The following is a 23378-nucleotide window of genomic DNA, read 5'->3' as shown; positions in this document are numbered from 1 at the left end:
ACAAACGTGACAATCTGCCGTTGTGCTTCCCTATGAGTTTTAAAGGCAATCTCATAGCTCTGAACTCACTGTTGCAGCCTGGCAGGCCTCTGAGAGTGGAAGGCAAGCCCAGTGTTCCCAGGGATTTATTTTTCTCTTGACACATGTGCAGCACAGAGACCTGGGCCCCACTGCTACTCGTAGCCTGCTCTCTGCCAAGTGTAGTTCCGAGCGGCTGCTGATCATGCTGGTCCTGTGATCCCACAGTTACATGCTGCCAATCCTAGAGTCAGAGGTAAAGATTTGGAAACCCCTGAGCTGGGAGACAGCTGCTTGCAGAGCTCAGGATTTTTCAGGAGATGGATGTTGCTCACGTGGATGTAAGAAGAAAACTGCTGTGCCCAGTGTCCAGGCAGCTCCAAACATACCCCAAATAAAACAGGGATATAAAAAATGAATATCCATTGTTGCATCTCCAGAATCATAACCTATCTTTTGCTGGCAGCTGCCATTTCAGCAGAGCTGCAGTTAAACTGCTAAAAATGCAGTTTAGTTGGCAAGCGCTAGATAAGAGGGAAACATTCAAAAGTTGCCAAGAGTAAATGTCTGACCTGTTTCTAGGGGTCGAACAGAAGCAGAAGGAGGAATGTGACTGTCAGAGCACAGCCACTTCAGCTGCTCTGACACACCCCCATGCTTCTTTTCCTCTTGTCCTCATCCATCCAAGGTGGGATGGATGGTGGGAAGGTGCCATCACCTGCCAGTATTTTTGCACTGGCACCACTGAGGATGTTTTTGGACTCTGCCCGTGGCGGTGAGCCCTGATTTAGGCGGCCCAAGGAGGATTCCTGGCACTGGAGAACCAGTCCCCGTGACAATATTGTTTTTGATGAGCAAAGGCCATCGGAAAACAAGGGGATGAATGTGCACCATCGTCACTACTGAGTCCGTCAGGGTCCGAGGGGACACAGTGGGGCGAGCGGAGGGTGTGAGGGACCTGCTGCCCCGCGTCCAGCCGGGCCGCAGGGATCGCCTGTCCCTGTCAGCACCCAGCCTGGGGGACACATCTCACGGGGGGAGCCTCACCGGGCCCACTCCCGCCCCCGCGACGGGAGGGGCTCTGGCCGCTCCGGCCGGGCGCCTCGGGGAGGTAAATAAGGAAAGGGGAGTTTCCTGCCCGGCAAAGCCGGGGGGCCCGGCGGCCGGGCTGCGGTGAGCGGGCGGCGCGGAGCGGGCGGCACGGGGCGGCGCGGAGCGGAGGCTCTGCCGGTACCGGTGCCTGGCGCTGTGCTGCGTGCGCCCGTGCGCGCTGCCGGCCCGAGGGAGGAAGGGAGGGAGGGAAGCGGCGCAGCCCCCTCACCGCCCGCCCCTCGCCCGGCGCGGAGGGCGTGGAGAGGCGGCCCCGCTCGGCGGGTGCCCGCGCGGGCAGGGCAGGGCAGGGCGGCAGCGCGGGCAGGGATGAGCCCCCGCAGCGCCGCCCGCTGAGCTCCGCCGGCTGCCGCCCCCGGGCCGGGCCGGGCTCGGCGTCCCCCGCCCCAGGATCCGCGGCCGGGGATGCGGGGGGCAGCCCGCCGGGGCGTTCCGCCAGGTAAGGGGCGCCGGCGGTGGGGGGAGAGCGGCGCAGATCGGCGGGGGTGCCCGGGGGCGGCGGGCTGGGGCTCTCTCGTAACCCTTTCCGCGCCACCAACTTTCCAAGGCAGCGCGACGTCGCCCGCAGCGGCGGGAAGGACTTTTCCCGCTGGTGCCCAGCCTGGCTGCGGCGGGACCCCGGCCCGGGCTGCGAACGCCCAGGGGGAGCCGCCGCCCGGGGCTGCCTTAGCGGCGGGGGCACAGCAGCCCTGGCCCCAGATCCCCGGGGGAACGAGCTGCCGCGAAACTTGGGCTGCTGCTGGGCGAGGAGCTGCGCCTGGAGCAAGTGAGTAAGTCCCCGGTGGCACACGGAGGCCAGATGCCCTGCCCGGCCGCGTAGCCGCGCCAGCCGGCGGAGCAAATGCCCCGGCGTTTGCTGTCAGACCTCCAGGCGGTCTGAGAAACCTGCCGTGAGGGCGCAGGCTGACGAGGAGACCTCGCAGAGTGGGGTGCAAGCACGCCATAGCATGGAGCAATCCTACGGGAAAGCTGTGCGGTTCGAGATTTGGGCTCTTTACGCGGCCGTAGGTTAGGGACGTTGCAAAAAGAGTGTTTTGAGGTGGTGAATGAGCGCGTTCATCCCAAAAGAGCCTTCCCAGCTCCTGCCAGGGAGTGCTCTGGGAGTGAGCAGGAACCAGCAGGCTGGTGGGTGGCTCAGGGGAAGGTGGAGAGCACAAAACCCCCTGTATTTGGTTTACCGAGGCGTTTGCATCCTTGGGAAGAGGCAGATGCAGTTCAGTGGATGAGGGATAAACAGGCACAGGTGGATGTTGTGATAAGAAAACTCTGGGACCGGCTGGGGTTGGTTGGCATAACTTGATAGTGATTAATTAAGTGAAAATGTGTGTGCTGTGTGCCAGTAGGAAAGAGACTGATTCCCTGTTGAAAGTCCTGCACTGTTTAAGTGCTGGTCAAAGTGGGCAGTAATCTTCTGGTGTTAAGAGATTTGTTGGTCCCACTGAAATGCAGAGAGGAAGAACAGAGGTAGGGGAACAGGGGACATGCCAGGACGGCTTTGAGCGCAGGAGTCCTGTGCCTTATCATATGAAAAGTGCTCCAGGAGGTGATGAATGCAAGAGCAGAATGAAGGGGGCATGAAGCACCTCCAGTTGGCACACGGTGAGGCACCCAAGGAAGGTAGCAGGCACGAGTCCCAGCTGGCATTTGGAGCTGTGACTGTAGGGAAACTCTAATCCTGTACGGCTGAAGAGGAGGCAAGGCTGAGAATTCATTTCCACCACATCAGGATCTCATGTTGGTGGGGCTTGCTGAGGGGGAGGCTTGGGGGCAGAGATCAGCCCTGCTCACGTGTCTGTGGTGGTGCCCAGAGTCAAGCAGGGGATCGGGGACAGCTCAGCACTGCTTTTTCTCAGTGGTCTCTCTTTCCTCTGGGGAGTGGTGGGGTGCAGCCCAGGCTGGGTAGCCCACAGGCGTGTTTGGTGTCCGCCAGCCTTTGCGGAGCCAACAGCATGACTAAGCCACTGTGACCAAGTGTGTGCTTGCACCCCACCAGAAGCCTGTCTTCCCTGCCTCGGTGGCCACAATGTTGTTGTACAGGATAAACTCTTTGCTCAGTGGGAGAATGCTGGCATGTGTTAGGGCCTTTGCCAGTGGGTCACTGGCTGAGAGTTGTTTTGCAAGCCTGCGACTTAACTTTTGTGCCTGGGTGGTGAGGTGGAGAGGAGTGGGGCTGCAGGAGGGAGCTGCTGGCTGGGCGGGGGGGGCACTGCAGGGTGCTGGCTGCCACTTGTCCCCTCCAGCAGCCCTCAACAAGCCGTACTGCTGTGGGCATGGCATGCAGGGGTGTTACATGCTGGGCAGGGGACAGAGGTGCAGGTGCAGGGCTGAGCAGGTGCTGAAGTTGGTGTTGTGAATTCTCTGGGTGACTATGCATGCATGAGTCTCTGGGTGGGGGAAGGGAAAGGGGGAAGAGGGGTTGTCTGCCATGAGTCACATTTTGGGATGCGTCCCCTGGTGAGCCTGCTGCAGTCTCACTTGTGTCAGGAGAGGGGTTTTGCCTTACAACCCATGGCCTTGTGCAGGGTGTGCCCCTCTGTGCCAGCATGCCTGTGCCCAGCGTGTGGGCAGGCAGCCCTGCCCACTCCTGCAGCCATCCACCCCTCTCCCTGGCACTGAGACCCCAGCCCGGCGCTTCTCAGGCGATCACTGCTCACAGTTGTGTTTTCCAGCTGGTCCCAAAGTCCTGAGTCACTCTGCCGTTTCCATGGAAACAGCCTTGCTGGCGGGAATCGGTTATGGGGGTAGAGGGTGCCGGTAGCTGGACTGGCACCAGGCAGGCCTGCGGGAAGAACTGGCAAGGCTCAGGCACTCCTCCAGTGTGCCAGGGCTTTTACAAAGGCTGGAGCAGGCATGTCTGTTGCACAGACCCTCACACCTTCTTTAGCTCCCTTTTCCCTTCCTTCCTGCCATGGGGAAGCAGAGAGGTTTCCCTGACAGTGGAAAGGGAGCTCAGCATGAGCCCAGCCAGGCTGAGGGTACAGCTTCTGGGGAGTTGTTGAGAGAGGGGGACAGCCTGGAAGGCAACCAAAAGAGCAGGGTTCTTATGACTGCCCTGTGAGAGAGCCTTCAGGACAGCAGTAGCAGTAACTGCAAAGGCTCCTGCATAAAGCTGCCATCATTCCTGAGTTGCCTGAACATAGCCAGCTCCGGGGAGCAAGGGAATTTCAGGGAAGGCTTGGGGCAGGAGTCAAGGCAGTTGCCCATGTGGAGATGCTATGGGAGTGCCGCACGAGGATGAGAGTGCCACGGTGCCATGAGACACTGCCCTGCATTACACCTAGCTGCTTTTGGAGCGGAGCAGACCTGTGAGAGGTACTGACCCCTGCAACTTCCCCACGGACTCCAGCCTGCCTGGCAGCGCCTGAACTCAGCTGCCAGTGCAGCCTTCAGTGCCACGGCCTGGCTGCATGGCTCCAAAAGCAGGTAATTCCCATCAAACCATGCCCAGAACAGGAGTTCCCGGCGCCTGCTGCACCATGGCCGGCCGGCTGCATTCACTGCTCCCCGAACGCACCGCACCGGTGACTCACAGATGCCATTCAGCTTAATTCATCACCTCCGATCTCCCCGGCACTCCGGGGCTGTCTTGCTGGCTTCTTGCCTGCTCATCTCCCTCAGAGCAGTGCTGGGAGTCAGCAGAGGAGGAAGAGGAAGGCAGGTGATTACGTATCTGCTGCCGTTGGCAGGTGTACAGGGTGGGGGAGGTTCCGCTGCCTGCGCCCATCCTTTCCCTTCCTCTAGGCTCAAGGCTGCGGGAAGTGGAGCAGGGGAGAGGAAAGGCTCAGCACCTTCCTCTTCGCACAGACAATGCTGCTGTCCCTGTGCCAGGCCCTGGCTGGCCTCCTGCTGCACTTAGAGCCGGTTGCCGGATGCTGTGTGTCCCTTGCGGACAGCCTGGTCCCAGTGCGACTGCAGGCAGCTGCACAGAAATGCAGGCAAGGCAGCAGAGTGCCATCTGTCATGCTGTGACCACAAGGGGGTTAGGGTTGGGAAAGGGGCAGTGGTGGCCCCAGCAGAGTCCCAAAAGAGCCCATGTGCCTTCTGGCAGGCCCCTTGCAGTACCAGCACTGCCAGGGCTGGAAGGTGTGAGTGATGTACCCCCACCCCATGCTCCCTCTCATAGTCCCAACTCCCTGGAGGGACACACTGAACTTGGCTCCCCCCCTTGGGCTGCATTTGCTCATCATCTTTGGTGGAGCTGAGCTGGAGACAGAGCAGAGGGTGATTTTGACTGAGAACACTTCTAGCACAGAACCATCTAGGAGGCCAGTGTATCCAATGACTCCCATGGTCAGGGGCTGAGGAGCCAAAACCATCCATGCCTCACACAGGACTCTCAGATGCAGCTCCATGTGGGCATGGCCCTCTCTCAGCTGCTGTCTGAGCTGCCAGCCCTGGCTATCAGGCCAGTTTAAGAAGAAAGTTCCTCAGGGTGGGAATGGGAGTACAAGCAGCTGTCCTGCTGTGCTCGTGTGCAGGACACATCCTCCTGGGGCATGGTGGCTGCAGCCACTGCTCAGCTGGCCCCTCCGAGACACGTGGAGCCCAGCACAGCTCCTCCTTGGCAGGTGGTCACACCAGCCTGGCTCTGTCTGACAGATGAACGAGGGGCAGTGGGAATAAAAGGGATCCTCAGTTGTCCTGGCAGCTCCCAGGTGCTATGTGCTTTTGCTGCCCCGGGAGCTCCTCCAGAGCACCCAGCTGCCAGTGGCCACTGTCCCTGGAGCCCAGGGCAGGATTGAGCAGGAACTGCAGCCCCTCAGAGACAGGCAGTGATGGGAAGAGGCAGAAGAGCCAGCTGGGAGGTGAGAGGAGGCTCTGGCTGGCTTTAAAGGCCACAGATGAGACATCAGGGAGGGAAGCCTTCTCCCAAAACCTTCCCCTCCCTGATTGCAGCTCAGCAGATGGGCAGGGCACACGTCAAGGGGCAGCAAAGGCTGAAGCTGGGCTGGGGTTTAGCACTTGCTCAGTCAAGGAGGTGAATCAACGCCCCGTTTTTTTCCCCTCTGCCACTTGGGACATTGCAAAGGGGAATGGGTCAGTGTGGGTGGAGAACCTGAAATGCTCACAGCCAGTGAGTGATCTGGTGAGAATTGGGACCAAGAAGGCATCTGAGCTCTGGTTTGCCTTTTTTGGGGAGCTGGTAGCAGGTTTCTGCTATAATCAGGACAATCTGAGTCTCATCTGCTCCAGCATCCATCAGCAATGGAGCAAAGAGTAGGAGCTGAGGTTGTGTGAGGGATGCAGTGTGGTTGGCCATCACTAGAGAGCAGGAAAGCATTCCCACTACAGCTTCCACCTAGGTAGCATGCAGAAGACACTTGGGCCAGGAGACCCCAGCAGGGACTCTCCTGTCCTGTTCTGCCTTACCAGACCTGGAAAAACACTTTATCCAAGGGCTAGAATCCCATGTTGACACTGGGGTGGAGTTTCCCCTTTGCAGGGTGGGTAACCCAAATCCAGCAGCAGCAATAGCCAAGCATCTCTGACTTTGGTCCTCCAGCCATGTACCACAATCCTTGGCAGGCAGCAGTCGAGGTGAAAGCACCCTGTATTCAAAGCATCATTTTGGGTCTAAAGCACAGCTCTTAGTGCACAGACACAGGGAGTGCTGGTGGGCAGCTGCATGCAACAGCTGTGCCAGCCCTCCTGTCCTGGGGTCCTGCTCTAAACCCCTGCTCCCAGTGAGAGGTCACTGGAGTTGATAGTTTCTGAAGCTCCCTGCCTCCACAAATCAGCTGGGGCAATCAGTAAACAATAAAAATATTAATTTTAAAAAAGCAAGGCTTTTTTACTCACCTGTAGGTCTGAGCTGCCCTCCTGGCGTCACTTGATGGCTGACAAGGTCTCCCCGGGACATGGAACATATTGAGGACATGGGAACAACACACCATGGCAGCTGCTGTGGGCTCTGCAGGGACCACACACCAGGAACATTGCACTGTCCCAAGCCCATCAGGGATTTCAGTGTGCTCTGGGCTAGAACAGCCCTCATGCTGAAATCCATCACTGGTCCACTGCTGTCCCTCAGAGACCTTGTACAAGCAGCAGCAGCACTGGCTCTGACAGTCCCACCCACAGTGACCTGGTGCTGAGCAGGGGACCAGGCACTCACCATGAGCTTGGGGCCAGCACGTTGTTCTCCTTGGGGACCCAGAGAGAGCAGGCAAGAGGAAGCAATGGCAGTGATGATACAGTGGGCTCTGCTGGGCGAGGAGCAGAGATACTTGGGTCTTGTCCCCTTGGTTTCCTGGAGGTGGATAGGCAGCTGAATGTACCACACTGTGGGAGGAGAGACATGGAAGGAAGATGGGTGCAGGAGAGCTTTAAAACCATTGCTTATACTGGTGTGTCTCCCACACACAGGTGCTTTAGCTTGTTTGGAGTTTCTGGGATGCATCCTTTATGTTCCATCTCCCAGCCCCACCCTGATCCCCCGGTGGCAATAGTATGAGGATGTGAAATGTCTGTGCTGTGGAGAGCAGCAGGCAGTCCATGAACATTATTTGGTTAGTGAACAGGGGGAATACTGAAGCAGCACCACAGTTACATCCCCTCCCAGCAATGTGGCAGCTCCCCAGGAATGACAGGTCCTCCCCCCGGTCATGGTCCCTGAGCATCCCATCCAAGGGTCCTGCTCAGTTTCCCCTACCCTTGCCCGTGTGGGCAGCAGCAAGGCAGGGCTAGCACCACTGAAGTTGTTCTTTGCAACGACAGCCCCACTCTTCTTTGCACCCATCCCTGGTGCCAAGGGCTACTGCCCTGGTTGGCAATAGTGTATGGAAGAGATGCAGTTTCGCGTGCTTCCTCCTTTGTAGTATTGTTTTTACCCTCTAGTGCTCAGAATAGGAGAGCCCTGAATCCCAGAGTGGAGCAGGATCTTACCAGCCCCATGAGCTCATTGCTGGAGGGCACAGCTCTGGCTGCACTCGTCCCCAGAGGCTGACAGACCAAGCTAGCTGTTGGACCTCTGTGCAAAGAGGTTTGCAGCTCCAGGAGAGACATTGCCACTCCCCCAGGAGTTTGCTGGAGGTTGGAGGTTGCTGGCCTGGATGGGCCATGCCTTATCCTGACAGCTGGACAGAATGGATGGAGACATAATAGCACCATCCCCTGACCTTTCCCTGCCACAGCTCCTGCACTGGGGTTCCAAGGGACAAGTGACTCACAAGGCAGCTGGGGAAGAGAGTTTGCAGCAGCTGGATGGAGACAGTGTCACCGCCAGGTTCTAACATCCCCCTGCCTGGGCTGCAGCGCATGGCGTGAGCTAGGGCCCACAAGATTTATGTACACCCACAGCCTCGAAGGAACAGGGCTGAAGTCCTGGCTGGACATGTTTCTCCAGGCTTGCCAGCCTCTGCCTGCTATTTTTCTTGTCTGAAATGGGGCTCGGCAGTGTGTGACTGGGATTCACATGGTTATGACTGATGAACATACATTAGGAGGGCATTTGTTGGTATCTGCATCAGTTGGATACTTGGCAGTCCTTGCTCAACCTGTGAATTCTCTGTTGGGTTGCAGACACCAAGACGACCTGCGAAGAAGCTCCATGAAGGTGACCAGCCATGCAATGTTCCTGGAAGGCTGTACTCCTCCTAGCCTTGGCATCCATTGCAATCCAGTACACAGCAATCCGGACTTTCACTGCCAAGTCCTTCCACAGCTGCCCCATCCCTAATCCTGTGAACTGCAGCCTGAGCCAGGACACTGATGTGGCTGACAGGCTGTGCGACGAGAATCCCACTTTCCCGTACAACCTCTCCAGGAAGACTCATGTTCTCATCCTTGCCACCACCCGCAGCGGCTCCTCATTTGTCGGGCAGCTGTTCAACCAGCACTTCGATGTCTTCTATTTATTTGAGCCCCTCTACCATGTCCAGTACACCCTGATCCCAAAGCTGACCCAGAGCAAGAGTACGACAGACAGGCGGGTCATGCTGGGTGCCAGCCGAGACCTGCTGAGGAGCCTGTATGACTGTGACCTCTACTTTCTGGAGAACTACATCAAGCCCCAGCCTGTCAACCACACCACCGACCGCCTCTTCCGCAGGGGAGCCAGCAAGGCCCTGTGCTCACCGCCTGTATGTGAGTCCCTGGGAGCTGTGGATCTCCACTTGGAGGAAGGAGACTGCGTGAAGAAGTGTGGGACCTTGAACCTGACGCTGGCCACTGAGTCCTGTAGAGAGCACGGCCATGTGGCCATCAAAACCGTACGGGTGCCCGAGGTCAGTGACCTCCGGGCCCTGGTGGAGGACCCACGGCTGAACCTGAAGGTCATCCAGCTGGTGAGGGACCCCCGGGGGATCCTGGCATCCCGGAGTGAGACCTTCCGAGACACCTACAGGCTGTGGAGGATCTGGGACGGCACTGGCAGGAAGCCATACAACCTGGACGTGACCCAGCTCACCACAGTGTGTGAGGACTTCTGGAACTCTGTGTCCACCGGCCTCAACCGGCCACCATGGCTCAAGGGCAAGTACATGCTGGTGCGGTATGAAGACCTGGCCAGGAACCCCATGAAAAAGACTGAGGAGATCTATGATTTCCTGGGCATCCCCATGGACAGCAACGTGGAGCGCTGGATACAGAACAACACCCGAGGAGACAGGTCCTCCTCCAAACACAAGTACGGGACGGTGCGCAACTCAGCGGCGACGGCGGAGAAGTGGCGCTTCCGTCTGTCCTATGAGATCGTGGCGTTCACCCAGCACGCCTGCCAACAGGTGCTGGCACAGCTCGGCTACAAAACTGCTGGCTCCGAGGAGGAGCTGAAGAACCTCTCCATCAGCCTGGTGGAGGAGAGAGACTTCCTGCCCTTCTCCTAAGGCAGCCCCAACGGGCCTGGTTTTGATGCGTACTGTTTCTAACTGATGCCTTATTTTATTTTCTTTCCTTTTGTTTCCCCCTCTTTCTCTCTCTTGTCTTTTTCTCTCCAAAATTTGCACTAAACCTTGAGCGGGAATCTCAAAGGCCGAGTCCAGGGGAAGTGACTGCTGCCCCTCAATACATTTTGGATGCCAGGAGGAGTTGGGTGTCTCCAATCAAGAGCTAGAACTCTGGATGGGTAACAATGTTTACAAAACACACAAAATGTATAAAGCAACCTTCAAGCTTTCCAAACCGAAGGGTGTCTGGGGTACTGTACTTTTGCACTGTTTACTTTTACAATGTAAGAGGTAAATATAAATATAATTTATGAATGGTGTCATCCCCTCCAGAATAACTTCCCCCACCCCAAATGAACACGTTAGACTGGAAGCTGAAAGTGTAACAACCTCCTCATTTTTGATCTCAGTGCGACATGTCTGTCTGTTTAAGTCCTGTTATTGGGCTGGGCAGTTGGTCAGCTGCTCCTACATGGTTGTTTGGTAACACCTGTGATATTTCTCTGTGCCAAAAACCCACTAAAAGGAAGAAGAAAAAAAAAAAGGGAAAAAAGCGATTGGGTCATTTGGTAAAAGCCCAACACATTTAATGCTTTATTTCTGTGTTTTCTGTAAATAAAAGTGCAATAAAACTGACCTGGGGGTGAACTTCAACTGAAAGACCTCAGCAAGTATACTGGGGTGGATGCACCACCAGGCAAACAGCAGCATCTCCTGGTTTGCCCACCTCCTGCGAGGCCAGGAGTGAGGCTGGGAGCGGGTAGGACAAGGCTGGGGGAGAGGGGACACCACAACCCCCAGGGGGGCAGGGAGCTGCAGCTGCCTCCAGGCGTGTGCATGTTTGCATCTGAAGTGTGTCAAAATGCAAGCAGTTAAGCCAAAAGCAAGAACCCATGGTTGTTTACTGACCTGAAAACTTGCTGGTTTGCATGGGGGCATGAGACTTGCTGGAGTGCCTGACTCCAGAGTGCTAATGGCACCAGCACAGCAAACCCATTCCTATCAGGCTGCCCCCCACCATGTCTGACAGTGCTGGTGCCAGGCATGGCCTGCCCTGAAGGACAGGGAAGCTCCTCTGGTGCAGGTTATGAAACTGCCAGAATGAAAATGAACTTACCAAATGATCCTGGAAATACACAATTATTCCTTCATGAGCTGCCTGCTGCCTGCAAGACACCTGGGCCCGTGGGCTGGGCAGATGTCATGGCTGTAGCTGGCATGCAGCTGCCACATAAATATGGGCACATTCTAGGCTGGTTGAATTTGGAGGTCTGATATGGCCACATTTTTCTGGCAGCTGCATGCCAGCTACAACCATGACAGGCAGGTCAGAAAGCTGCTGAATGGGGGAGCCAGGCTTGCAGGGCAGGAACATTGAAAGCCTTACACAAGACATTGCTGGTCTACTTAATCCCTGTCTGATGAAACAGCTGGCCAGCTCCTCCAACCCAGCTGGGGCAGTCCCAACAGTCGAGACACGTCCTGCAGACCACAAGCAGCTGCAGATGGGAAGCCACTGGGGCCAGTCCCCTGAGTACAGAGGACAACAGTAGCCCAGCAGTTTTCCAGTTGCTCCTGGAGCCAGGCAGGGCAGTGACCCACAGAGAGATGAGATCACAACTTGTGACATCTACTCATAGCTGCACACTCCCAGCTTTGGTCCTGCTCCTGGCCCAGAGGTGTCTGAGCCACACACAGCCCACCTACCTGGGCAGGTCTTCTCTCCAAAGGTCTCTTCCGAGCTCTGCTGCCCAGCAGCTTTTGCTCACTCTTTCTTGGGAGAAGACTGGGTGCTGCAGTTGCACACAGGGGGACGGGACACACTGCCTGAGTGAGACAGGACAAGGCTGTAACTATAGGTGATTTTGCACCATCCTTTCACCCCTAAAAGACCACTGGAGGAGCAGCTTGTTAGTGGTGTTTTGCGACTTGGCTAATGTGGCAAACCAGCTGGGCTGCAGGAAAAGGTGAGAAGCTGTGAAGTACCTGAGAGCTTCTCAGGGCTCACGGTTCCAGCACCTGTACTTCATCTGTGCTGTCTGCAAGGCTACATGGATGGTTCCAGCTCTGGGAGGAGGAATGGGGGCACAGTGTGCACTTGCTGTGGGATGGGCACTTTCCTCATCTCCCTCCCCACAGAGGGCATAGGGGAGCCCCTGGAAGAGACCACATCCCCAGGTGTCTTCACCCACCTGTCATTGCCAAACCCGCTCCTGCCACCAGCTTGGTGCCTCCCAAGCCACACTGCCTGGCTAAGTCTGCAAGCGAGGACGGAGGAACGGGGCAGGTGGCAGAGGTGGCTGCAGACAGCCTTATTGGTGCACTGTGTGCTGCTCTTCCCAAGCAGCTGGCAGCAAAATGCCAACCAAATAAATGGCTTGATTGCCCTGTTATTAGTTACTAAATTAGTCCTTTTGTCAGCACTTAACAAATGCTGAGCTGTTGGCTCCTGGCCTCGACCCAGTAAAAGGGACACCCTGTCTTGTGACTGATCCAGCCTTGCCCGGCCACTGGCCTGCAGTCTTCCCTGAGGGCTGTGCATTCCAGGGAGCAGATGAGGTGCCTGGAGTTGCTGGCTGTGCCCGCCAGCACCAACACTGCCAGCCAGCCAGCAGAGGGTCAGGCTGCCCCATGGGGGCTCGCTGCAGCCCTGGGGAGGGATGTCAAACCCCCATCTCCTGCAGAAGGAGCAGGCTGCTGTGAGCAGAATTTGCTTCCTCAGCTGGGAAAAGTGGCTATGCAAACCTGCCTGAAGGAACGGCGGCTGTAGAGGCAAAATTTCCCATCTTCAGCTGCTGAGATCCCACTTTCAGGGCTAGGCCAGCTGTCCCCAGCCTGAAAGCCCTCTTATGCACTGGTCTTTAAACCAACACAAAAAATTGAGTTTAGAAGTCTTATCCAAACTGTTCTTACCATTCCAATCAGGAAAGGCGCCTGCAGCAAAATGGCTTTTGAACCACACTTGAAAGCTATGTCCTAGTTTAAGCAGGGATGGAGATTCTGCCTTGCTTGGTGCCTCATCCAGAGCCCTTAGGGGAGAGATCTAATTTCCCAAGGAATCTCTAACATCTTCCTTCAATTGTGCATCCTCTCCTCATTTCCCCCCACTAGGAACAAGAGCCAGCATAATCACGGTTTTTATCCTCAAATTTTACTGTAATTAAAATACAGAGATGCAGAATATTCCCAGAAACACACTGCAAAACAAACCAAGCAAACAAATTCAGTAAGAAACCAATTACAGACAATGAAATGATAAAGAACAAAAGTGTTCTCTGGAGCCCAGCACTGTGCACAGGACCGTGTGGCCACAGTTTTGAGTTGCCAAAGGCCTCCTCAGCTCCTACAGAGCAGAGCTGGGCCCTGGCTCTGCGGCTCTCTCTAACCATCTCCATATTCCCACTCATGCTGTTGTTTTTACAAGGATGACTTTGCAACGGAGACACGGAAATGACCCACCCACAGGGATAAGAGCCAACAAGGGAACCCAGAGAAAAAGAAGCGGGTTAAGATTTTCCACACACAAAACACAAGGGGACAGAGAGGGGTGGAAGACATGCACTTCTCTCCCAGCCAGGGGAGCTGCAGGGGCAATCACCCTCTGCCCTCCCAGACACTGAGAGTGTGGATGTTTAATGAAGGTCTCACCAAAAGCTTTGGGGAGCTCTATCCACAGGCAAGACCAAAAGCTAAGAGAGGGATAAAAAAGTAAAGGATATTGAGACTAAGGTCAGGGAAAAGGGAGGAGAGGATGCACCTGTGGGTCTCCTTTCAGCCAGGACATGTTTGTCAGGCACAGGGAAGAGCCAGGCAAGGTGGGACACAGGGCTGCAGACACGGCCACATCCCACCTCCACCATGGGGGAGACCCAGCCCCATCATGGGGAGATCATGACAAAAGCCTGGGGGAGATTTGGGAAGGGTGGGTGATAAGAAGGGAGCTGATCTGATGCTTCAACCATCCACTGATCTATCTAAATGGAAACTGCTAGCAATCATCATTACTATGGAAGCAGGGCACAAGCCAGGCATGTGCCACCACCACACACCAAAACCCACATTGATTCACTCCCCTTTCTGTGCTCTTCCCTAGGACAAACTCCATTGCACTCATCTTCTGATTCAAAGCCTGTCCTAAGAAACAAATTCTTTCCATGGTCCTCGTTTTCTTGTTCTCCCATTCCTCAAGTCCTCTTGTCACACCACTCTCTCCTCATCTTCTGTGTATAAACTCCCTTTAATCCTTCCCTCTACCCTGATGCCACCCCCTCCTATTTTGTGCCAAGCTACCCCATCCAGTAGCCACGGGATTTATGCACAACACAGTTTCTGCCTGTTGTACCATGACTGTGCAGTGAGAGAAGGGCTGCACCAGTGGCCTGGGTGACTGGAGTCTCTGTAGTGGGGGAGGAGGAAAGAGAGGGCATCTGACAGGAGCCAATAGCTTCCCTGTCCAATCCCAATCCCACTGTCCTGCAACCAAAGCTGTCAGAAGGCATCTTTACTTTTAGACTGGGAAGACTGACCCTGTTTTCCCTCTGCTCTGGCACTGTAAATGCCCAGAAAAGCAGGCTGGGACTGGGTCACCATGGTGAAATGAGCAGGCCTAGCACAGACTTTCTTAAAGCCTTTGAGTCCTGGAGAGTCACTTATTCCTGAATGCCTGTTTAGCAGTGTGAGGCCTTGTTTTTGGAGTAGATTTAATCTTCTACCCCTGCCTGCTAATTTGATCTCTTGCTACTCACGGTCCCTGAGCTGTCCTTTTAGCTGGGCTGTAAGAACAGTGATTTAGGCTGTGAGTTCTCCTCTCCAGCTCATCTCCTTCTCCAGGCCATCCTGCAAGGAAATGGCAGTTCCAGACAAATGATAGGCTTTACTCTATTTCCTGCAAGGATGCACAGAAGAGAAGAAATAAAAAGATGGGAAACCCTCAGGGCCCCAGTGGCTTTCCTTACATCACCTTTATCCCATTTGCCATGCCTGCTGTGTAGACACAGGGCCTGCAGACAACAGCTTGGGCAGGATGTACTGCCTCCCCCAGCAAGAAACACTATTTAGCCAAAAGCACAATCAGCCTCCCACCACCCACCCAGGGCTGGCTGCCGAAGGTTCTTACATTCTATCTTCTCCTGTCCAAGACCTGGGAGAGACATTGAGGAAGAAGACTCTTCTGTCCCAATGGCCAGAAGCTATCTATCTTTCTCAGAGGGCTGGTGACAACACAGCTAGTTACACATAAGCAGCTTTCAGCTTTGGGGCTAGAGCTCGCTTCAGAGGCAGTCTGTGATCTGGAATAAGAGATGAGTTGTGCTCAGGGAGAGCAGTGAGCAGAGATCCATGCAGTGCAAACTGTCCTCCAGCTTTGCAGGGTGTTTGAGACAAAGGGAAAACAGACAGAACTACTTCTGGCCTTGACAACTGCCACGAGCATCCCAGCAAAGTGCAGGCACACATCAAGGCCTGATCTTTCTGTGAAGCCGCTGCCTTCAGAGACAAAACCGGCATGTCAGGGTCAACTTGGCCTTCACCAGAACAAAGGACACAAAGTGAGGAAATGCACATACCTACCAAATGCTGCTTCCTCTTCAGAAACAAAAATGTAAGTCAAAACTTTCTCATGCTGTCAGGAGTAGCAAACTGTGGAGATCAGCAGCTTCTTACCACTGCAAACAGCAGGGGCTACCTAGCAAAGGGTATGGAGAATGACTAACACCAGCATGATTATTAGGGGGACACAGAAACATACATCCCAAAATGTGGATTTAATAAAGGTCAGAACGAAAACTGCATCACAAGCTCAAGAACATTCAGCAAAAATGGTGGTGGGGGTTTATGTGTGTTGTACTTAAATATTCCCTGATGTCTAAGTCCTAAGCACAAGAGAGCAGTCAGGAAGTGCAACGACCTCCAAGGGGAAATGAAGATCAAGAAAGTTGGCTTCAACGTCCAAAAGATAGGGCTGAGAGAAAACAAACAGCATAGACAAGAGAAAGGGAATTTTTCACATTCCTTTGGTTTCAATAAACTATGCTCTTGGGCAACAGAGGGCAAAACATCCTCTAAAACATGATTTTTCTTTTGACCAGGACCCCTATATAAAAACTATACTCTGGAAGTGCCAAAGATGACTGTGTGAACTCCTCTGCAGCAGTGGCACAGGTTTGATTCCCTGGCTGAAGACATGCCTGTGGACTTAACACGCACGCTAACACACACGCATGTTTATAAAATACAGCACAAGCACTGCTTCCCTTGCCTAAGCATCCAACACCTACAGACCTAGGCAAATCACCTGCCAAAGCCAGGAGCAGCAGAGTTAATGGTGGAGCCTGGGGCTTTCTTCATCCCAAGAATTACAGGGGACCTTGGAGGGAGTGAGTGAGTGCATGTTTGTGTTTGTATGTGTCTGTACAATGCCACAAGGCCCCTTGAGCATCAGGGGTCAGGCTGAGGATGGCTGTGACTCCCAGATGGATGCAGGTGTCTGGGTTTCTGCGGCACTACAACTACGGGTGGGCTATTTAGTGCAACATGGTCCTTTAGAGGAGCCGGGCTGGGGCCGCAGGAGCAGCGTGCAGAAGAGGAGTTGCTGGTGCCCTGTGCAGGCTAACTGCTGTTGGAGCATGCTCAGCCCCTTGGGAAGTGTTTTCCAACATGGTGCAGCCCACTCACACCCAGGCCCCCACTCCCAGGGTGCTGAGTCATGGGGAGAGCAAGACTCTCAGCTTCCCCACCATCCCTGAAGCAGAATTTGGATGGCATTTGGGAACACACTTGCTCCTGGTTACTAGTGACGTCTGTGGAGTGTGAGTGTGGCCAAGAGACAAAATGCCCTTGTTACAAAATGGGATACTGGAAGGACTTCAAGGGTCAAACAAAAGGCCTGGTCTCTCTGTGGAACATCACTGCCTGAACTGCAATATCATAGAGGCCTGGCAAGTGCCACTGTCAGCTCCTTCCTCAAATGGGAACATACAGCAGCTTTCATATTCCTCCCTCTCACCAAGAAAATCTGTGCAGAAGTTGATGGTCTGGGATGTATCATGCTCTGGTGTGGCATCACCCCAGAGCTGCTCTGCTCAGCTTGAGGGCTCCCTCTCTGAAGGGTTCAATTCAGCCAGGGAGTAAGTGACTGGGAGCAGCTTGTGGGGATGGGCCTTGCAAAGAAAACAGGTGCAGGGCAGGAGGGAGGCTTCCCCTCTTCACAGTATATCGCCTTTGTGTCGATGGGACTTCTGCAGTTCTCTGCCAGGCACACCTCCCAAACACACCTTCCAGAGGGAAGGGGTGTTTCAGAGGCTGTCTTTCCAGCTGAAGTTGAATTTGACTACACAACCCACACTTCAAGCCAGGCATAGTTCTCCCCCATCCCCTGTTACTCCCTTCACCTCCAGGCAGATGGAGCCTGATGCCTTCTCCCATCCCTCCATGCTTACAAGAACAAGAAGAGAGGAAGGAAACTACAAGACAGAGACAACCGCGCCTTTAAAGTCCTCAGAGTGAAGATGGTTCCCAGTAGGTGATGGGAGTGAAAGGCATTGACAGTGGCTCTGTGAGCTCTGAGCTAGGCAGGCGGTGCTGAGCAGGCTGCAGCCAGAGTCTGCTCGGGTGCTCGAGCCTCCCTGAAGCGGCTGGTTCCAACTCAAAGAGGTGCTGGGTAGGGGGACAGTATGGGCAGGTTGATCTTTTGGAAGGGAGCTGTGACAGGGATTAGTCAGCCTTGTCCTTCTTCTTTGCAGTGAAAGGGACTTTGCCGGCGACCGCGCTGCCCACAGCTCCAACGCCGCCGGTCACTGCTGAGACGCTGCCCTTCACCAGTCCAACGCCGGCAGCGGGGACACTGGTCACAGCTGTTTTGGTGAGCTCCAGACTCTTGCTGCCCACCCAGGCAACTCCTCCCAGTGTGGCCCCCACAGCTCCCCGGGTGATACTGAATAGGCCACCTGTCACTCTCCAGATGACTCCTGCCTGCTGCTGTGGGTGGTCCTTGCTGGCATCTGTGGGGAGAGAGAGAAAGGGAATGTCAGAAGTGGTCATGCCGGAGACCTCCCTGGGCACCCTTTCCAGCTGAGGATGGTTGTCCTGGCACATGGCACATGCTTTCATGTGCACAATGCCTTGCCTTGCAGTCCTAGACCTCTTGGTGCCTGAAGGAGAAACCAAGGCAATTCAGGCCTATGGCATAGCAGGAAAGGACTTTGAGAGGGTAGGAGTGGGAACAGAATTGCCTGTGTGGCAGAGAAGGGAAAAAGGCAGGTCAGTTACAGCCCCAAATTTGCAAGCCTTTGTGCTGCAGTGCAAAGCAAATCCCACTTTACAAGAGATACAATTTCCCTCCCGTGCGTGTTGGCTAATGCCAGTAAATCACAAAGACTAATGCCAGCACAGGAGGCATGAACTACAGACAGCAACAGCTGATGTTTGTGGGGCCTGCAGGTCCTCAGAAGCATCTGTTTGGAAGCAGGTCTGGGCTCATGTCAGATGTGGAATGGAGGCACAGCACAGACTTATCTGCGAGAGCTGTAATTGAGTGAGCAGAGATAGCAAACTGCAGTAAAGATACAGTGACAGAAACGTCACCTCGGGTTGTACAAGCCCTCCAGAGATCCCAACTATGTATTTAATAGTGTTAAGACAGTGCTTAAGTTACTACACTGTGTCACTGCTGGTTTACCTGTGCCAGCTGGATCAAGGCCAGCATGATATACCCACCCAAGCTGCCATCACACCTGCCCACAACACTGCAGATATAATGTTCACAGCTCAACCACTTCTTGGGAAAGGGCTGACTCTGAACTGCCTCTCACGGGATTCAAACCTGACAACTCTCCTGCTGGCCTGCACACAACCCTCTCCCTCTGCATCAGCTAACAAAGTGATGCGCAGGCAGCAAAGCAAGAGCAGCTCTGTTCATGGGCCAAGGTATTTTGGATACTCTGACTTCTGATTCGCTGCCAGTTCTGTGCATGAGATGAGTTACTAATAATTGAAAAACACAGTAAAGCAATCCTGGCAGGAAAAAAAAGAAGTGGGTTCACCCTGAAATCCATGGGGAGCTGGTGTGGAAGGTTTGCAGGTCCAACTATGAGAATTCATTTTCTGCTTTTATTATTCTACTATAGCTTGTTCTGTGTTTGAACACAAGTGACAACACCCACAAAAGTAGAGGTGGTGGGCAGGTGATATCAAATCCATTGAAGTTTCCATTCTGGGATGGTGATTCAGTTCAGAAAGTGAACTGGTGGCCAGTCCACCCAACCTGTTAATCTTTCTAATTCTCCAGCATGAAATAATGACTCTGACCTCACAGGGTAAGAAAATAACTTCAGCTGGGGTAATGAATATTGTATTTCCAGCTCCATTACAGAAACAGCAAAGCGGTGAATGTTTGTGCTTCTGCAACTGCAGATGGTGCTAAGTGGGAATAATTTTTAGATGGACAACAAATTGTGTCAGAGGAGCAGAAAACCTAAATGTTTATAGGCTCTGTTTTTCCCCTCCTCAATGATTCACAAAGTGAGCATCAGCAAAAAAATGCAGACAAAAAAGGTTAAAAAAAAGGCAGAACATGAGTTAGGTCTGTAAAAAGCTAAATAGCAGTTAGTTAAGAATGATGCTGGCACATATTTGGTTATCCAACAGTTTTTTTAGATCTTTTCCTGAAGGATGGAAGCTCCCATGGCTTTATTCATTGGAGCATCTTGTTAGGTGGAGAGAACTACAGAAGGATATTGCTGCCTGTTCAATCACTGCAGTTTTGTTGTATTTGTATAAAGTGGTATCAGGCTCCAATTTTTTGTGAAAGCATCCAGATCCTGCTTATCACAGCCCAGCAGAAGGGGCTGAAATATTCCCCATTAGCCTAAGAGGAACCCTAATACAACACCAAGGGTCTCCACATCAGAAAAATGTGGGAGTAGCAATGTTGGGACCCTGCTGCAATCACCATGGCAGTGGTGCCAGCTTTTTCAAGCTGCAGTGTTCCTGGAGCTACAGGCTCTTTGACTCTCTCAACCCTAACCCTAAACCACAATCAGGTGGTGTGATGATCCTTCCCTAGGTATTTTTGTCCTGGATTCCACTAAAATTCTGCAGAGTTTGGAGTTTTCTTGTATTCATACATTTTCCCCATAGATTCTCCCAGTCTGAACAGAGGTCTCCCTTGGGCAGGGAGTCTGATGCTCACTAGCTCTGATGACTTGGAATAAGCCTTAAATTGCACATCTATCTGATAATATGGACTGAAATATGGAGCTGGAGAAGGGCCAGTACAGAGTTTCCAGTGCACAGTTCTACCCAGTATACAACTTATTCCTTACCTATTCCTCAACAGTTTCTCAAGAGGTTTTCTTTTTCTCCTCTCCCTCAATGTTACTGAGACCCATTGGCTCCATGTCCACTTTAGCTGCTAGTCCTCAACTGCTCCACAGTGCTTATCCAGTACAGCCATTTCTGTGTTTTGTCTGCAGTCCAAGGGCAGGAAGAACTGAGGGGTCCAGAAATCCATGCAACTGTAAAGCAGGACTAGGTAAAAGCCAGAGTGGTCCTCCAAACAACCACTATTCTTCAAGGATGGCAGGTCTTGTATTCCTGCTCCCCATGTGAGGAAACGGATCCTTTGTGTCCCAGAGGACTGCAATGCAGAAGCTTTGGGCATTAAACACCTCCTGGCATGCTCAGCTGCAGAACCAAGACCTATATCAAAGTAGCAATAATCCTTCTGGCTCTCCCCCAGTAAAACTGCATCTTAGGCTACCTGGAACCTATCTGTAGGAAGATTTATGCCTCTGGAGCTGCCCAGCTATCTGAACTACACTAGCGTAAGAATCTCTTACAGGGAATGTGAATGCCTGCAGGTGGACAGCTACGGACCAGAGAGAAGGTGACAACTGCAGACGAGACTGAGGGAGGACATTACTCTGCCAGCAGAGAGTAGAACATATTGGACAAAGTGTCAGGAAACCCTAATGAAGACAAGGCAAGGACAAAGGTTCTTTCTGCTCAAGCTTGGCAGAGACAACAAAGCTGCAGCGCACTGGAGCACCAGTGCTTGCACACTGCCTGCACCTGGTATGCAGCCACTCTCACTGTCCTTAGAACTCCTCAGGCAGAAGGGATGGAAGATCTGGCCCTGGGAGGGTGAGAGGCTGTTGCAGAAGCACTCTAACAGCTCCAACACAAAGCAGAAGATGTACCACACCAAAAAAATCCCAAGCCTATCAACCAAATATACAAAAAACCAAACCAAAACCCAAAGATGCTCAGGTTTGAATAGATTTGAACAGAAGAAGATAAATCTCTAGTGACCCCAACCACAAGGGACCACATCCTAACCTGGTGGCAAGCTGAAATGGGTAATATTTGTTCTATATTCCAGATGATGCGTTGAAAGCTTTCCAGCCATCCCTGGTTAGTTTGTCTTCAGGATTGCAATAAACCCCACAGTAAGCTGTCATGTAAGATAAGCATCAGATTTACAGTGCAAATTAGTCTCTCAGACAATGGAGCGAGCTAAGCATTTTGTTGGCACAGAGGAGTCCAGATTAGGAGCAAGACAGACAGCAGAGATGAAATACACAAAATAATCAGAGAGACAGACACACTGCCTAAGCAGGGGAACAGTTCTGTTCCCTGGAGCCAGCTGCAGCCCATGCTGCTCATGAAAGCTCTTCACAATCTGCAGAGCCCTTTTTCCTCCATCAATGACCTGGCCTTTTCAAGGGTCCATTCAGCTTCACTTCATCCCATGGCAGCTTAGAACAGAAGAATAAGTAGGAGAAAAGAGTTGATTAAAAGGCTCTCCTGTATCAATGCCTGTGTTCTGGGCTGGGGCTGGCACCCCACACAACAGAGGTGTCTCCCCACACTCTCCTCTCCTTGGCCACCACCACCTGCACTCCCCGCTGGCTTCTCTTCCCAAGCAGCAGTCCTGCCCACCAGGGCAGATCTTCTCACCTGATCCTAACAGCATCTATGGATCTATGGGCAGAAGTGAGATTGTTAATAATAGATACAACTTTCTGTGCTGCCATGACATTTTTCAGGGCTTTGCACTGCAGTCATTTGGAGAGACAAAATGTGAGCCTGTGCTGGTGCCCAGGACAAACTGCACAGGCACTACTCTTGCCCTCAGCCCCTGCCAGCAGGTGATACGACAGGTGGGGTGAACTCTTTACTTTAAGGACTTGTGCAAGTTGCTCTTTCCTACTGACTTATAAAAACAGCCCCAAGCTAGGAAAGCAGTGTCAGAGAGCAGCCCTAGTTTTGCATCTTTCCATTCCTGCTGGGCCCCAGACAAAGCAGCGAGGCTGCTCAGAGGCCTACTAAAAACAGTCAATGTCATCAGTCTGTCCCTCAGCAGATATGGGAGGAAGGGGTGAGGTCACTAGTTCAAACCTGAATTACTCCTCTGACAGCTACTGAGTGGCCACTGGTTGATTTAGGCAGGTTCCCTCACCTAGAAAAATGTTTGGTCTGGAGGAACAAGCAGGGGGTGGAGGGTCAACTACTCACACAGTTTAGTTCCATCTTTTCCTAGCTCTTTTTTAAGCAACACTGAGGAAGTCATTCTGACCTTTACTGCCTCTGCCCCACTGTGACTGAAAATGTGTGATTTTCTGAAAGCCTTGGTTGTTGAGTCACAAACAAGCATATATGGGAGAGAAGTTTCCAGTCCTGATGTTTCTTGGAGAAAAAACTGGAAGTTTGATTCAAGTGCACTCTTAATTCTCTGAGAACCCCAAGTGGATTATTGTTATTTTTAACCTTGTGACTTTTTCAAGCCTACCTCAATTTGAAATGCATGGGGCTGGCACTGATGTTTCTCTTCGCTTTCTGTAAAGCAAAACTGAAGTTAATGATCCCTATTTCCTTGTATTGCTGTGCTGTCATGAAGGTTAATTAGGTACAGTTGGTGCAGTGCTTTAAACAAGGAAACTGTACTTGTATCGTCATGACTGGCACTGATATGATTCCTGTTCCCATTCTCAGTGAAGACACCAATGACAACTTCCAGTTTATCTCTGGACAGGTTTCCAATTTCCAGACAAATCACAAAGATGAGAAGAAAACTTGCCCCATCCCCATGCACACCAGCCTGCTATTGTGGGGCTACACAAGTTTATCCTGCAGCTGAGACCTTCCTTTGGGAGATGCACTCCTCGGCTGGCACAAGCAGCTGAAGCAGGCAGAGACCACTCTGACTGCTGGGCACAAATGAAATCTCACTGTCCATCACCTAGCAGGACCCTTCTCCAGGGAATGACCAACACCACCTTCTTCCAAGCCCTGTCTGCTGCTGGAGAAAGCTTAGCTGAATCCTGCAGGTCACATCTGTAACAAGCATTTACGTCTGAGAGGAAGGAA

At 53.1% G+C, this 23378-nt stretch overlaps 2 protein-coding genes across 4 annotated transcripts in view; one reads left to right on the top strand and one right to left on the bottom strand.

Annotated features, from left to right (window-relative positions):
- Positions 1 to 886: 886 nt before the first annotated feature.
- On the top strand, positions 887 to 10649 carry CHST1 (carbohydrate sulfotransferase 1). Of its 3 annotated transcripts, none has more exons than XM_071427384.1 (2): positions 887 to 1129; positions 8650 to 10649. In XM_071427384.1, the coding sequence occupies exon 2, from the start codon at positions 8694 to 8696 to the stop codon at positions 9951 to 9953; it is 1260 nt and encodes a 419-aa protein (XP_071283485.1). In that variant the 5' UTR covers positions 887 to 1129; positions 8650 to 8693; the 3' UTR covers positions 9954 to 10649. The 3 variants fall into 3 exon arrangements, with proteins under 3 accessions (XP_071283485.1, XP_071283483.1, XP_071283484.1); XM_071427382.1 differs by lacking the exon at positions 887 to 1129 and adding an exon at positions 1277 to 1567; XM_071427383.1 differs by lacking the exon at positions 887 to 1129 and adding an exon at positions 1659 to 1894.
- Positions 10650 to 13142: 2493 nt separating this feature from the next.
- The window catches only part of LOC139590167 (transmembrane protein 263-like), a 201510-nt gene continuing 191274 nt past the window's right edge, over positions 13143 to 23378 (bottom strand). The window contains exon 3 of the mRNA XM_071427385.1: positions 13143 to 18010. Coding sequence (XP_071283486.1) covers positions 17724 to 18010 — 287 coding nt within the window. The 3' untranslated portion in view covers positions 13143 to 17723. The remainder of the gene's footprint in view (positions 18011 to 23378) is intronic.

The sequence above is a fragment of the Agelaius tricolor genome, unplaced genomic scaffold (assembly GCF_023055355.1).
Source record: "Agelaius tricolor isolate 1412-34295 unplaced genomic scaffold, bAgeTri1.0.p SCAF_5, whole genome shotgun sequence".
Classification (NCBI taxonomy): Eukaryota; Metazoa; Chordata; class Aves; order Passeriformes; family Icteridae; genus Agelaius; species Agelaius tricolor.
Note: the sequence above shows the minus strand (reverse complement) of the source record. Positions and strands in the feature narration are given on the sequence as shown.

Excerpts from the sequence above, each read along its gene's own strand:
- CHST1 (XM_071427384.1), top strand. The coding sequence starts at position 8,694 with ATGCAATGTTCCTGGAAGGCTGTACTCCTCCTAGCCTTGGCATCCATT.